Source organism: Pelmatolapia mariae, linkage group LG2 (genome assembly GCF_036321145.2).
Source record: "Pelmatolapia mariae isolate MD_Pm_ZW linkage group LG2, Pm_UMD_F_2, whole genome shotgun sequence".
In the NCBI taxonomy this organism is placed as follows: domain Eukaryota; kingdom Metazoa; phylum Chordata; class Actinopteri; order Cichliformes; family Cichlidae; genus Pelmatolapia; species Pelmatolapia mariae.
The window spans coordinates 17,881,221-17,897,391 of NC_086228.1; the positions used below are offsets into that span (position 1 = coordinate 17,881,221).

General features: G+C 39.7%; 1 protein-coding gene across 2 annotated transcripts in view; it reads right to left on the reverse strand.

The window, feature by feature from the left end:
• Positions 1 to 210: 210 nt before the first annotated feature.
• The window catches only part of fgfrl1a (fibroblast growth factor receptor like 1a), a 64,665-nt gene continuing 48,704 nt past the window's right edge, over positions 211 to 16,171 (reverse strand). Inside the window, exons 4-8 of one of the 2 annotated variants that reach the window (XM_063485542.1) lie at positions 11,139 to 11,216; positions 7,270 to 7,563; positions 4,803 to 4,945; positions 4,523 to 4,703; positions 211 to 3,457 (exon numbers count right to left, since the gene is read on the reverse strand). In XM_063485542.1, the coding sequence (XP_063341612.1) occupies positions 3,033 to 3,457; positions 4,523 to 4,703; positions 4,803 to 4,945; positions 7,270 to 7,563; positions 11,139 to 11,216 (1,121 nt within the window). In that variant the 3' untranslated portion in view covers positions 211 to 3,032. Of the gene's footprint in view, positions 3,458 to 4,522; positions 4,704 to 4,802; positions 4,976 to 7,269; positions 7,564 to 11,138; positions 11,217 to 16,171 lie in introns of both variants that reach the window. The other variant, XM_063485533.1, reaches the window with a different exon arrangement.

Genomic DNA, 16,171 nt, shown 5'->3' on the forward strand with positions numbered 1-16,171 from the left:
GCTTTGACTATTTAGAGAAGGACATTCACTTAAAGACAGTCCCATGGTGCTGGAAGGTATTGCGCTGGACTAAACTGGAATGCCCGCCTGCATCTATGTGACAGAAAATGGATGCAGCAGCACGGCCAGGGAATACCTTTCAGTGCAGAAGTGAATCTTTAAGAACAAAAAGGCAAAATAAACCAGATTTTACTTTTTTAATGGCACCAATAACACGATTACAATAGGAGGAAATCATTTTAAAACTAAATGACAATAGACTGTACAAGATTGTCAATATAAAGATTATCAATAAAATTTTGTATATTTTGTCAGCATGTATAAATACAGTATCTTACAAGGACATCAAAGTGGTATTTGCTACATAGCTTACATTATGACTAGAACACAGAATCAATTCATGCAGTATAATGCCCAATTATACGAAAATAAAAATAATAATAAAAAAATGTCAAAAATAAAATAAATTAGAAGCACACTTTCTTTTTCTATCTTTAGCATTTACAACGTTTCATGGGCCAATGTGCTGCAAGAGCTTCTGTATGGTCCAAACCACTCTGACTAAATCAACTAACATTATCTATTATTTCAACACTAATGTCATTCCATGTACATACTAGTGGTGAGTGCACATATACACAGTCAGTCTGTTGGCAGTTGATTAGCTTTGATGCATATAACAAGTAACAGTGACAGAATGAAAGGTTACTGTTCCAATACAAGAAGAAAAAGAGTAAAGTTCACACATTTCAGGGTGAGCGTAAAAGGAAAAAATGGAAGATTTCTCACGAGCAGGGAACTGAGATATTTCAAATGATGTTTTCTGTCAAAGAGGCATTTAAATGAACTCCCTTTTGAAATGTACAACCATTTTTTTAAGTCTTTAAGTCTGTAAATAAGAGAGTGACCTTGCTGCAAGAATGATGCAGGGTGCAGTGTTGCATGCTGAAGATATCCTGGAGATATGCAGGCAGTTTGATGTATATAATGTAAAAGTACAATTACTCTGTAGATAACAGTATCAAATGTACTGAACTTCTTTTCTTCAGGTGACTTAAAATGAAAAAAGAAAGCAACCGGAGGCTTAACCAGCAGTTGGTTCTATATGCGTTCACTCAAAGCACTGCAGGAAACTAGTTCTTAGTGACACAGCCAGGCATACCAGTGAGTAATATAAAAATATACACAGGAGTAAAGTATCTCTATAAAAATATATTTGTACATTGTCATTCTTGAGATTAAAGATTTATGTGCAAAAATAAATTGTGAAGAACAAGCATTAAAGTTACCAGATGATTCCGATATATCATTTCCTTGTAAAGTTCTCGCTGTTGTATTTTGTTAAGCCCTAAGGAAGGATTGCAGAGAGAAATGTTGCTTTTATGCAAACTGGCGTGGCAAGCATAGAGTCTGATTCATATTCCACATGAAATTTCTACCCTTCTTTTTTTTTATGTTTATGCTCTTCTGGACAGAGTCACCCCGCTGTTTCAACCCGACACATGGCTGAACGTGCCTCTCAGCGAGCACCATAATGTAAAACACCTGAAACCTAAATCTTATCTTAGCATATCAGTTTACACAGTTTTATGAAGTGGTCAGATTCACGAGCAGACGCAGAGATGGATACCTGAGGAAAAAAGCAAAAGAAGGTCTGCTGAAACTTGCTGTGCGTTAATGTTTGCTGCAGCTGCTTTTCTTTGATGTTCTGTTCAGGGTAAATGTTTTTATTTCGGGTGGGTGCAGGTGAACATCCCTACACCTACCAGGAGCATTGAGGTATAAAAAGACATTCAGATAAATGTCATCGTTTGACTTGTGTGTCTGATTGCTGAGACTGCTTTAGTGAAGGTGGTGAACCCTTTGCCGGGTGTTTTCAGTTAATCTACCCAATTAGGCCTCTGCCCAGGATAATTCAAAGATAAGTAATATAAGAACATAGCTAAGCCTACAAAGCGTGTTTTAATAGGAATGAAAAAGGTCTGACTCATTCAAACTTAAAAGTGGAAGAAAGGTTACAACTCAAACTCAGACTATTTCCTTTTCACGTTGATTGGGGGAGGTTTTATCGATCCCCCAAAAAGCACCTGTGTAGATGCACTATGCGGGTACAGTATGGCGACCTTTGCAAAATCAGAAAAAAATAAAATGAAATGAGGCAAAAAGGTGACGATGCAAAGCACTAAAGGGATTTTCAGTGACAGAAGAGATCAGGAAGAGATCGAATGATTACTGCAATCGGTTTTCTGACCCTTCACTGCCTTGAATCAAATCTAAAGTATAATGAACAAGATAAAAACTGCAACTTGCACAGCATCCAGATAGCAGCTGGCGATTCAGCAGAGCGGCTGTCAGCCTGGAAGAAGAAAACAAAAGCAGCCCTAATCCATGTTGGGGTTGAGGATACAGTCGAGTTTGCCTTGATTTGTGTTTTTCATGGCTCAGTTGGGCTGACGCCTGAGATATGCTCTGAAATTAAGCTATTACATTACACACGAGCTACACTGCTCTTTATAGATTACCAGGAAATAGCCTGCTAAATACCACATAATCATTTATATACACAAGTAGCTATATTTGAAATCCTGTAGTAAAAGAGAACGTTTTTGTAATGTGACTGAGGAGGCTGTGTGGTTATGATAACGACATATAACGTTGTTTTAAGTTACCTTTAAACTGCTCACTTAATTGTGTCTTCAAATAGGACCTCTGAGCAAAAAAAGGAAAAAAGAGACATCATAAAAAGTTTGAATAAAACAGATTTAGGGGTTTTTTCCCCTCACAGAATGAACTGAATGCCAGGTTGATTAAAAATAAAACCATATTTCTTTACATTCTTCATTGTTCTTTTCTTAAGTCTGTTCATGCACAAAATGTGGCTGCAGCAGAGTTGTATAATTCCAGGCTTTTCTACAGTCTTTTGCATGTGCTTTCCTTGTTCTTTGCTCTGTACACCAGCAGTTAGTGTGGATTTTGATGGCTGGATTTAAGAGCCGAACGTGAAACACCAAAGCTTCCTACTAACCTCACTGCTAACACTGGTAATGAATGTGCTGATGCTGATGCACTTTCCCATCCACATGTGAATGTGTGTGTGTATGTATGTCTGTGTAGATCTTTGGGTAGATTTTGGGAGCCAATCCGCTGCCTCCCTGAGCCAGGAGGAGCTGCTGGTGGGCAACGTAGTCCTCGTACGAAAGACAGTCTTTATCCCCGCTGGCTGGCTGAGGGGAGACCGTTGGGCAGGTTCGGTCACGACTGGCCACGGGCAGACGCTGAGCAGCAGGGAGAGCAGAAGACGATGAAGAAGAAGAGGAGCAGGTGCGTTTTAACTGGCAGAACCAGAGAAGGGCAGCGCCTAAGATAAAGGCGACGCATGCTGGTACTCCGATAATCACAGGCCAGGGGAGACTTGAAGATGATGGTAAAGGAACTGAGTTGGGGGGAGGCTTCCGATCTGCAGAGGAGAGACAAATAAGGGCATTAATGACAAGTGGAAATAAGACATGCTACATGAGTCATGGTGATTCACTTCACAATACTTTTTTGCTGTAAGCTAGCATGTTGTTAAATAAAGGTGATATTAGAGACAGAGGTTTGTAAGAAAGGAGGTTAGCTAAGCAGATTGTAGCTAGGGATGCATTCATCTGAAATGTGTCAGTTTGAAGCTGAATCAAAAGCTTGATTCCAATTTATTCAATTCAATTCAAACATAAATTGGCTCAATAGCAAAGGGCAGACTGAAAGTATTTCACTTCTGGTACAGCAACAGTAAACAGTAGCCAAGTGAGCTGAAAACACTGTGAAGCTCAAACAATGGGGCTTAACATTTGCCGGGAAGCTTTTTAGTGCATGTACGATAAGATAACGAGTTGTGGTCAAATGTGTGGTAAGAACTGATGCGAAGAGCAGAGAAAGCAGAAACGAATCGCACTGGGCTGAAATTAAATGAGTGAGGTAAATCGCATAAATCGTCTGTTTTATTTATCTTTTAATTTTATTAGTCTCAGGCGCCACAGTGCTCCAGTGGTTAGTATGGTCGCCTCATAGCAGGAAGGTCCTGGGTTTTAATCCAGTCTGGGGTCTTTCTGTGTTTGCATGTTCTCTCCAGGTACTTCTGCTTCCTCCCACAGTCTTAAGACATGCATGGGCTTAACTTATTTGGTGATTCTAAATTGGTTTTAAGAGTGAGTGGTTGTGACAGACTGGCGATCTGTCCAGGGTGTACCCTGCTCCTTTCTGAGATAGGCTCCAGCCCCCTACCCTTTATGGTCTGCTATACATAAAGAATGGTTAGCAGTAAGGAATATAAATGAATAATTAACACTTGTATGGATCGGTTCTTGGTATCCACAGTTACAGTTATCTGTACCTCTACTGGAAGAAAGAAAGATCATACATCTGGAATAAAAGCCACATATTTCTGCTCACATAAGAACTTTTAGGTGGAAGTTCTTGTGGCTTTGTAAACTATAAGATTTAATAATTCTCTCTCTGCAGGCACCACGTTTCTTCCTCTGACCTGGAAGCACAGTGAGGTAGGCACTCCTGAAGCTGTAGCCCATAGTGTTGGCTCCCATGCAGATATACATGCCGGCATCTTCCTCCTTGGCTCTGGTTATCAGAAGCTTGTTGAGGTATGATCCATCAGGGCGTGACCAAACGTCTCCTGGAGGCAGGACCACAAAGTGATAGTCTCCAACCTTGGAAAAAACATAAATACTCAAATAATCAAAGTTAAAAAATAATTCAGTCTAATGACTAATGTTTCTAATTTGCTTCAGAAAAGGTTTTTTTTGTACCTCTATGGTGGAATTAAATTTGTTTTCATCACCAGGTTCGACTCTTTTAAGCCACTGGATAACTGGCTTGACGTCACTGCGGACTTTACACTGAAAAGACGTGGTTCCCCCATAATCCACGGTGGTGTTGACAGGGTGAGTACCTGTCAGGATGGGTTTAGAGTTGGTACGTTCTGAAGAAAGAGACAAAATAGACAAACGTGCAGAAACATAAACAGAAACTATTTTTAATGTTGTATTCTTCAAACTACAAAAATTTGGAGTAAATTACACCAGAGAGAGTAATAATTTGGGTAAAGAGGATTATTTGCTGTATTCAGCTTCCCCTGCATCATCCCTGTCTGCTAAAGATGTACAAACAGATCATTTATCCGTAGCTCTTGTTTCTTCTTTATCAATTCACACAGCTGATAAAAAGAGGCCTTGCAGAGATACTTAATCATCTTCTTTCTGTTATCTGTTAATCTGAGAGCAACAGAAGCCTGAGTGAGAAAGGCTTTTTGGTTGGTGGATTACAGGTTAATTAAACAAAAAAAAGAAAACCAGCTTTCAGACTTAGCTTAATTTCTAGGTGGTGGTGATGATATGGAAACCTTTTCTTTGTATTTGATAAAGAGTTCAAAGAATACATTTTTCCCCTTGCAAACAGGTTTAAGGTTCTAAGCAGTGCTAGCTTAATTTTCATGGTGCTGGTATAGACTTTAAAAATGTTAATGTAACAGAAACATGCCCTGAGAAAGTTGAGGTTAATTACATTTAAATACAGAGGAAACACGTGACCAGATTTTTATACTAGAGGGGTTGTCATACAGCTGAAAATTCACCTCCGAGCACAATTTATGCTCCTGCTATAGCGTCTTTATTGGGTTCCTGACCCTGTGTCTCTTTTTTTCTAGTTCTCTTTCTAACAGCTGGGAATGACGGACAGTTGGATGAATCTCAGCCGATAGAGAAAATGTCACATCTGACACGAGCAAGCAGCGGCTTGATTTACTTTCTTTTTATTTTATGTGCGCTTGTGTGTGTGTGTGAGACTACAGCTGTGGTTTAATATAGAACAGATGTGTGAAGTGGAGTGAGAGTGTAGAGAGCTAGTTTGAGCTTCTCAACAGAGCTATAACATTTGGTTACACACAGTTGAGTGGACACACGCACAAAACCGACACCATCTCTCCACCAAACAGGTCAACACTAAGTCGATCGATGTTCCAACACAACCTAATACAGCACAAAACACCCACAACTCGTCATAACACACATAGGACCCTCAACAGTAACGAGACTCTTTTAGACTAAAAGCGGATCACACTGCAGCCTGAAAAGCCCGCTGAACATTTCTAACCTACAGACAACACTAGTGGGGGATCAATAAAAGCTGCTGAAAGAAGACTTATAAATAAACTTCTATTTTTAGTGATAAACCAGCACCTTCTCAATTATGAGCACTTTTTATCCTGTAAAATATAAATGTTTGTCAGCACAAGTTAACAGTCATCAATTACAGCATAATTGTAAGCGAAATCTGCTAATGACTACCATCTTAATGTCATTCTCTCTTTCAATAAAGCCTGTACGTGAGCATGAGCGGTTGCTTCCTGGCAGCAGACTCTTTGACAACAAATCATTTAAATGGCTGAAAAGTTAATTATAGTGATTTTGATCACATGATCTTAGACATCCTGCATAATCACTGTACCGCGAGTAAGACTGGAAACAAAACCCATTTCAAACCCTGCTATTTTGTCACGCGGGCCTTTCAGTAAAACGATGATGTGTACAGCATAATGTGTATTATTGTTTCAGTGAGAGACATTCCTACTGGTCTATAATATAACAGCAGGAATGCTAAAATACTTGCACGCCACATTCCCCCAAAATTTGCTTTTTGATGTGTCACAGCATGAGATGACCACATGTAGCCATATATAACGCATACACTGAACATTTCACGAACATTAATTGCTTTACCTGTAGAAGCACCTCCCAGAAGGAGACACCTTGTTTCTAGCTTTTTAACCTGGTTTAAAGCTTTCTTTTTAAATAAAACTCCCAGTTAGGGCTGGCTCCGGTCACTCTGAGCCCTCCTTTAGTTGCGCTGTTTTCACATTCATTCAGGGTGATTGGGTGTCTGTTGCTCCTAATAGCATTATCTCTATTTCTGATGAAGCCTTTGAAATTTCCAGAAAAAGCTTGAGTGTGGCCCTCGGGTTACCATTGTTTAGCATTACATACTAACTGGCAGTAAGGACTTGTGATGAGTTATTTACTAGCCCTGTTTATACTGTAATAGCATTCTGACCTTTGAGGAAGGTCTCTGCTATTTTAAGAAGGATGATAGTACATTTTGAAAATACTCCCTGACCTCATGCTTCAACTAACGGCTACCAAAGTTGAAAATGTGGTTCAGCATCACCTGATAACCTGAGCTAATCTATACTCTATACGAGACCAAGCATTGGTGACTTACGTATGACTTCCACTTTGTAGGTGGCGTTGATCTCTCCTGCTCTGTTGGAGACGTGGCAGGTGTACTTCCCGCTGTGCTCCGGCGTCAGATTCTTCAGACTCAGAGTCCATCTCTTCTTCTTCCCTTCCCCTCTTGCTCCACTTTCCTCGTCTACCAGTGGCATGTTGTCCTTCAACCAGACAATGTCAGGGCGAGGATTACCGCTTGCCGTGCACTTCAGGCGCACAGAGCTGCCTACTGGGCGCGCGATGACGCGTTTCCTCATCTTTGCTGGCTGAGTGAAACGTGGACGAACTGCAAGAGTAAAGAGAAGGGAAAAAATACTCATTAATTAGAGAAAGAAAATAAAGCTTGATTTGAAAAAAACATACAGAAACAAACACTTCATTTCTCTCTCTTTGTCAGCTGCAGGTGGGAAAAATGGTCTGATGCAAATTAAATTATTAGTCGTAAATAGTTTACAGAGTCAATTTACAGATCTTGTTGCTTCGACCAGTAAAACATTCCTGGACTGGTGGATTCATAACAATTTCAGTTATGTTGCCTGACAGTTTGTGTTGCAGCCATATAATTAGAAAAAAATCACAGTTACATGTTTATTATTTATTATTTTTCCCCCCACATTCTTTGACGAATAACTGCAAAATGCCATCTCTGGATAATTAATCACTCCATGGGGCTGTTAAAAACCTTTTATTATTACAAATGTTTGTTTGGGATTACAGATTCATTTTATGTCCCTCCAGCTCTCAGAGCTTGTTCATAATCATAAATTATGCACCATGAAATCAACTGCTTTGCTGTTAACAAAATTTAACTGAGCGAGGACTGAGACTTGGTGAGTGACGTACAGTTTTTGCAGTGCGAGGAGCGTAAAGCAGACTGAGGTCATTTCTGCGGGCAGTGCCAGGAATTCCATGTTGTGCTGTTACAACATATGGCAATGTGCCTCTTGGTATATACAGTGTAATTTGCTGTAATAAACCCTAATTGTTTTGTTTAAGAAAAAAACTTGAATCACTTCCTCTTCTCCCTGACACAGAAGACTTACATCACTGAAAACACACACACATTTTCCACTGATCCACATTGGTACCCCTCTCCTGCTCATAAAAAGGCCATGTATTGGACTTGAAATCAAGCGTCCATGGGAACTGCTTTCTAAAAACCAGAAAGCAGCTATACAAGAGTGTAGCATCACTTTAAATACTCGGTTGTTATTGCACAAGTCATAAAAAGCTAGACAGTGACCTAGCATCACACCAAACAGCCATTCATTCCATGCATAAAACTATTCAAACATCCACATCCTTCTACCGAATGCATGAATTAACTCCATTTAGTACCACAAATATTTCATTGCTGGACAATACCTCAGGCTAGTCTATTCATACATACACATCGTATTTAAACAGCATAACAATCAGTGAAAACAGATCAAAGAGGTAAAGAAAAACCTAAGCAGTAGACAGGAGAGGAAATCACTCACAGGAGCGCTTGATTTTACAGCCCTCATATTTTAGCCACAGCAGATAGCCATCAACCGGGAAGGTAAATCACCCTGAAACTAGCGCAGTTTCATCTCTTTCTTTAGACACAGTTATTATTCTAGCTCTGGATAAACAAACAGGGAGAAGAGTTATGTGACGGGTTTGTGCGCTCAAATTAGGAGATTTCAGTACAGCTGCATTACTCAGTGGAAACACAGCTCTCTGCCGACAGGCCTGAAGCTGGGCAGGATAACAAAACAAACATACCGGAAAGGCTTTTAAGTCTCACCTCTGTGCACCCTGAGTCTGAGAAAAGCTACCGGACCACAGCTGAGCTGTGACGAGACAGAGTCAACATATCCAACAAAGAGCGAGGAAAGAAAGTAGCCTGGATGAGACAATGATTCACAGTTTAATGTACAGCTTTGATGGGTACACAAATTCAACCGGTGCACGGGTTTAGACTGAAAATAACTGGTAAGTCTAGGAAAGAGCCAAAAACAAAGTTTAGTTGAACTAGACTGGATAAAGATGAGACTGGAAAATGAATAGAATACGGCGAGGTGTAATGGAAATAAACTGATTTATACTATCTAAGATGAACCAAATCAAACACAAGTTAGGAGGAAAACAGATGAAAGGCAAAAAAGTGAAGTTCATATTAAGGTTAGCAGCTTCAGAAGACTGATAGATTGCCAAGAACAGACAAATAAAACTTGAAGTGATGGTTAAAAAAAACAACGATAAAGAGACCGAGTTAAAACGATAAAAAGCAAAGGTAAAAGAAAGGGCACATGAACAAGCAGAAGAAAAAAAAAACAGAGGCGAGAGAAGCAAGGGCGAACAAAAAAAGCCACGATCGAGAGAGGGGAGAAGGTGAGAGCCAGAGTGAGCAAAAGGGCAGGCTTGTTCTGGGTCTCGGGGGCCACTTCAGCGCCACACTTCACAGTGTAAAAATACTGCTGACCCTCCGACTGACTGCCTTTGATCAGACAGTGTGCCAGAGACCAAAAGTAGGAGAGCCACGGTGGGACGGAGTGTGCGTGCGGGGGACAGAATGGATTTTAGATGCTATACTGAGATAGACGAGATAATTCCCAATGCCAGTAGTTCTGGTGAGGTTCTGTGTAGGGTTAAAATAAGTTAGGGTTAAGATTTAAGTAAAGATTTAGGTTAAGAATTGGACTTCAGGACTAATAAGACTGATACCACCGAGATCTGCTATATCGGAGGCAATTAATTCTTTTTAACTTAAATAAAGAAAAATAAGGATGAATTTGTTCAAAAGAATAAAAAAAAACCACTATTTTAACTCTTATATAAAGATTACATTTTGTTAGATCTACTGGCTGCCTCCAACTGATTCCTGTTCAAAAACTAGAAATCTATCTCTTTTTTAACAAAAATGATTATGATCTCAATTTTATAAGGTTTTTATAAGTTTATAAGGTGTTAATAAAACCTTTTGGATTCTGATTGACAGCTTATTGAAAGTTAGTTTGAACACTACTCTTCTCAGCTTTTTCATTTACTCTCCTTGGATTCTTTAATTTAACTAACACACTTTCTTGCCTATTGTTTCTTCTCCCAGTAAAAAGTCAGTACGTATGATAGATGACAGCCTAGTATCAGTGTATCCAGTAATATATAATTGATTTATTTTGATACCATTGTTTTTATGTCTGAAAATAACTGGCCGGTGTTTCCACTATCTTCACTTTTCATTTAACTCTGGAAAAAAAGGTTATAAGCGTATTACCATATATGGTGTAACTGTTGTGTTAGTGCATGCACTTAAGATGATTTATCATTCAGATAATATGCCATAAAAGGTCCTGTAAACGCAGAGCAAGAATTTATGTTGATATTTATATATATACATATGTTTGGTTGCTTAAATGGCCACACAGAGTGCATGAATGTGTGAAGAGAAACAGAAGTGCAGCAGAAGTGTGTCTGAACTGACAGAGCAAAAAGAAGGAGGTGAAGGTGAGAGAGTTTGATGAAGTGATAACAACAAGTAAAGAAAGAAGAGTTAAGCTACATGACAAGAGGGTCCAGGAACACTTGGGAGGGGGGAAAGGAAGGAATGCGTCCGCCCAAATCACACCTCACACAAATAGACTGCTCTCCACTCTGTCAGAGCCAATTACTTGCACAAACAGCCACCCCGATGTGTGCCTGCGCGTATTTGTGTGTCTGTGTGTGGGCAGAAACCCTCGTCATTTCCCCTCTTGACAGTGTGCAAGGTGTTTATTGTACAATCGGCTACTGTACTTGTTACACATGCTGTCTCAGGTTTCACTTCTAAGCTTGTTTCTCATTTTCAAATGTTTATATCTCGATAGTGATGAGAACTGAGAAGTCACGAGTGCTTACCCAGTTTCCCGGCAAGCTCTGGGGCATGTTCAGAATCACTGTGGGCTGGTCCTGCTCCATTTCTTGAACTGGAATCATCTGGTGAGGGAAAAATAGAGACAGGAAGACAAGAGGTGGGATTTGAGGATTGACTCTAGAATAAAAAAAAAAAAAAAAAAGCAAAACAACAACACCTGAAATTATTTGTTTTTAAAGTTACTATTTTAAACAGCCCACTTGTACAGCTTAAGTAAAATAAACATCTTTCTGAATGCAAAGTGGAGGTTTTATTTGATCGGTATCTGACTGCTGTTTTCACATGCTACAGCTGCACTAAAGGACCAAGAAATGTATTTATGTTTTCAATGTAAAATCAATTCAGTTCAATTGAATTAAAATGTACTTATAAAGTGCCAAGTTACAACAACAGTAAGGTAAAAGCCCTACAATAATATAGAGAAAACCCCAAAAAAAGCAGAGAACCACCTATGAGCAAGCATTTGGCAACAGTGGGAAGGAAAAACTCCATTTTAACAGGAAGACGCCCTCAGCAAAACCAGTCTCAGGCAGGCAGCCATCTGCCATGACTGACTGGGGTGAGGGGGGACAGAACAAAAAACACACTATGAAAGAGAGTCACAGATTAATAATAACTAAATCAAGATTATTTGCTCGATTCCTGCAAATTACAATCAGAGGACTGTTTTATCTCCTAACAGCTGGAAGGAGAAATACAGAAGCATCCTCGTTTTCACTCTAAATATGCAGGTTTTTAAGTAAGATCTCTGTAGCAATAAAAGTCAAAAAACAATCCTAGAAATGATGAAGGGCAGGTAAATTCAAGTTAAATGTGTAAAAGCTTCTTGAGAGCCAAGCAATAGTAATTCCAGTCAAAGCAATATTTACAGAACAATTATTTTACAGTATACTGTGAAGTCTGGCTTTCACAAACTTATTTTCCAGCCAGTGTTCTGCTCTCCACCGTGTAATTTTAAACTGCTCAGCAGTGAATCACCACTATATACTTGTTAAATCAGGAAACCAAATGCTAAACAATATGATTCAGTAAGTTAGTGCATTTACCAGCAATAAAAGCCTTGAAATTAATGCTACTCCCCTACCATGCCTACCCAAGGCCCTGCAGTTTTTAAACCCTGACTCACGTCTCTGAGAAACCATGGTCTTAAATTTGGTCCTTCAACTTTGTAGCAAAGGGAAAATTACCCCTTGGTGAAAAATGAAATGGAACAACCTTTTTTCTGTGTAAAATGTGGTTAATCACACACTACAGTATCACACTGCTTTAATGCTGGTGTATCAGGTTCCCTCTCTCTGCACGTCTTCCTCCAATGATTATCAAAAAGATACAAACATCTGTCTGAACCTTTATGCAAGAGAAAGCTTCAAGATAGAGCCATTGCATCCAAAAGGGGCCTTTAAAGGGGATGGTAGGGAGCTGGGAGGTCTGATACAGTCCAATATCAGGTCTGTCAGAATACATGTGAGGGTTGTACGTGGTTTGCTTGGCTTGAACCTGAAACTTCAACCAACACCTGATGCTATTTATGAAAGGAATAGAAAAGGGAACCAAACAGCCTTGGACCACCTGCAGAATGTGTGTGTATCTGTGTGATTTTATATAAATGGATATGTTTATCGTGCATGCTGGTCTATACCATCTTGTGGGGATTTTAGAAGACCACCTGAAAGCTTAGAGTGTTTAATGCAGCGCCAAATGTCTTTAAAGCATCACTTTTTGGATGATGGAACAAAAAACACACGAAATGCAAATACAAGACATGACCTGCATCTTCTGGGTTGGTATTAATAGTATACTGGCAGTCCACGTGGTGAGGCTCCTGTCTCTATGTGTGTGTGTGAGATATGAATTTCTCCATGGGTGTGTCAGTGCATGTGTAGATGTGTGTGTTCTGGCATTATTTAGCTAAATGGTAACTTGAGGTGTCGGTATTCCTGTCAAACCTCACTCCTCCTTCCCTCTTTCGGACTCCCCCTTCATCTCTCCCTGCTGCCACATGCACGGCTAGTTCTGAGAAAAGGCAGGGTGTTTGAAGCCGAGCGGCAAGGGGGTCTAATCTAAAGGGGGAACGTGGTTTAGCACTCTTACCAGAAAGCAAACCCTCCCATCGCCTTGTAAATCTTACTTGGCAGATCTCCTGCAGACCCACTCACAGATGAAGGCTTTAAAAACCTTCAACTGTCCATACAGCACGGCCAAACAGAATATCTAAAGTACTCAAGCGACCATATATATCTTTAAAAGCTACAGAAAATGAATGATTATGTTGCATGATTAAAAGACTAGACTAATTAGACTCACAAAAAAATGTGGCTTGTCAGTGGTTTAGTCATTAAAAACTTCTAAAACTTGTAACTTGGAAATATTTATTTACTTATAATTCAAAACTGTGATGACATTTAAGAGGAACTTGTTCTTCAGAGATGCTAAAAAAGGTCTAAATGTCTCCAAATTCTCTTTTCTACTAGCACCTACTCAGCTCAACTTGACTCTACTGGTCATTTTCCATTGCAGATGAGTCCCAAGATGCCATTTGTATGTGACACAACCACAACACAACAATGGAGGACATTGAGGCGATGGTATACCTGCTGCTAAACCCATAGTAAACGTCTGTATTTCGTCATTGGATCACAGTGTTGTCATTGCTGGGTTTCAAAAACGGCCGGTTTAATTCTTTCGAAGAACTCTCATGACTCATGCAGTCACTCTCTGGCCAATCAGTGGCATGCAGTTTGTTCAAGTCACATTTTCAATTCAACTCATTTGGAACTACTGGTACCAGGTCATTTTTAGAAACTACTAAAAAGGACCTGGTACCAGGTACTACTACTTAAACGAAGCTACTAGAAATACTTCTATAAATACAAGATGCTGCATAGATGATAAGTAGACGGCTTCGACTGAGAGACTCTGAGACAAAAGAACAAACTAAGACTCAACTGCACTAAATATTGTTTATGTTCTGAATGTGACTGAATGAGATTTTCAGTCTTCTTGCCCTTTAGTGAGTAAAAATACATCTTTCAGTGTGAAATCTGCAATCTGTCAGCACGTTCAACAACCAGGCTTTCAAACGGTTTCTGCCAGCGGAGCCAGTTTCATACCTTTCTTCAGCTCGCTTACATGAGTGCAGGGCTGCGGGGGCAGACTTAATGTTTTGCTGTTTGTTTCAAGTTGAACACACACATAGTCGAAAATATACCCTCCCTGCTTCAGCTGCTTTTAATAAACAAAATGCTTTCTTCTGATCTTGTTCCACCTTCTAATGTTCGGCCAGATATGTTGCCTGGTGCTGACAACAGCTAATACACGCACACACACGGACACACACACACACACAGACACACACACACACACACACACACACGGACACACACACACACACATGAAGACCAGTGTGTATCGACTGCCAACAATGAAATATTCAGAAACAGCAAAGATGAGGATGATGAGGGTCTAGTGGTGAATAACAAAATGTTGGACATTAGCCAAACTAACTTCCTACTCATTGCATACAGATGCTTGTTCGTGATTCCTTGGTATCACCTTTGAACTCACTAAGTGTCCCTTTAGCATAATGTTTCCACTACTAGTGAGGTATATGGTAGAAAACAGGTTAAAAAGGGTCTGGAAAGTACAAAAAACTGTGGTTAAAAACCACAATTAAACCAACACTGTACAATTAAACAAGATAAACAAGAAAAGGTTTGACTTTGGCCCTACCTTTTGTATTTTCCATCTGTTTTTGGGCCACATGTTTCTGGTCAGTGTCAAATTATAACATCATGTACATAATATCTTTGTGCTTGTCTCTGCTGTATCATTGTGAAGATTTATAGTCCTTGAAGAAGATGTGCAAGGACTTTTTTCTGTGTCTGTACAGGCAGTGGATACAAATCCATATTTTCCACTGAAAGTATGCAGTTTGCTACCTGTTGTGAAGTGCCATAATTGTAAAAACATGTGTGCTTGTAGCTTCTGATGTGCAAATCCACAATGAGTATAAAATTTATTGTTGCGCTCCTTTAAATATTCCTGCCTGGCTCTGAACTGAACATTCACTCCTTCCTCTTTCTTGTGCTTTGCATCTCTTTTTCATTTTCCGCCTCTTTGCTTCTTTTTATTCATCTTTGTCTAAATCTACATCAACAGGGGGGAAATGGTTCAACAGCGTGCTACATTTCACACTTTAACCGGCCGCATACCCCTCTGAGAGTGTGTGTATTTGTATAACCTCTTCTTGTATTTGCTTTCATGTCTTTAGAGAAAAGGCAGCAATTGTACATGAGCACACTCAGAAATATGACTCCCACAGTCCAGTGTGTGTATGTATCTACGAGTGTGTCCAGGGGGCAGTGTTTTCCTAAAGGGTCATGTCCTTCCACATTTTAATAGAGAGACATTGGATATGTGGACAGAACCTCCGTGCGTGCATGCGATTAAGCTGATGTGTGTGCATGTCTGAGGGAGAGAAAAGGATGTTTCTATGCAGCCTCTGCTGACCGCTGGTTGTTGCAGCTTCAGGGCCAAAACCAGCAGTCCTGATGTGAGTTTGTGTGTCTGACAAACCCTGTAAACCACTGTTAGTCCTCTAAAATTGACCATCGTCATAGTTTCAGGCTTCATGCAGCCACAGCTTTCTTCACAAACTTGTTTGACTTCTTATTTCAGACAGGAGCTACCACAAGCAAAGGCATTTTACACAACACTGAAAGGAGAACCATTGTTCAGTTAAACCTTCATCCAAGGAGGACTTAGTTTCACTTAAGCTCCCTTTAAATATTGTAGAGGGTTGCAGTTTTGACCAAAGCTGGAGCTAAACCACAGTGCATGCTGTGCAAATGATCAGAAAGACCACAAAATAACCTTAAAACATTACACACATTACATTTTCACTCTAAAGAAGAAGCTAAATCAACGGTAAATATTAACTGTTTACCTTGAAATAATATTTAATATTTGTAGCTTTCAATCATATTAGATATAGATATTATTCTTTTCAACAGATGTA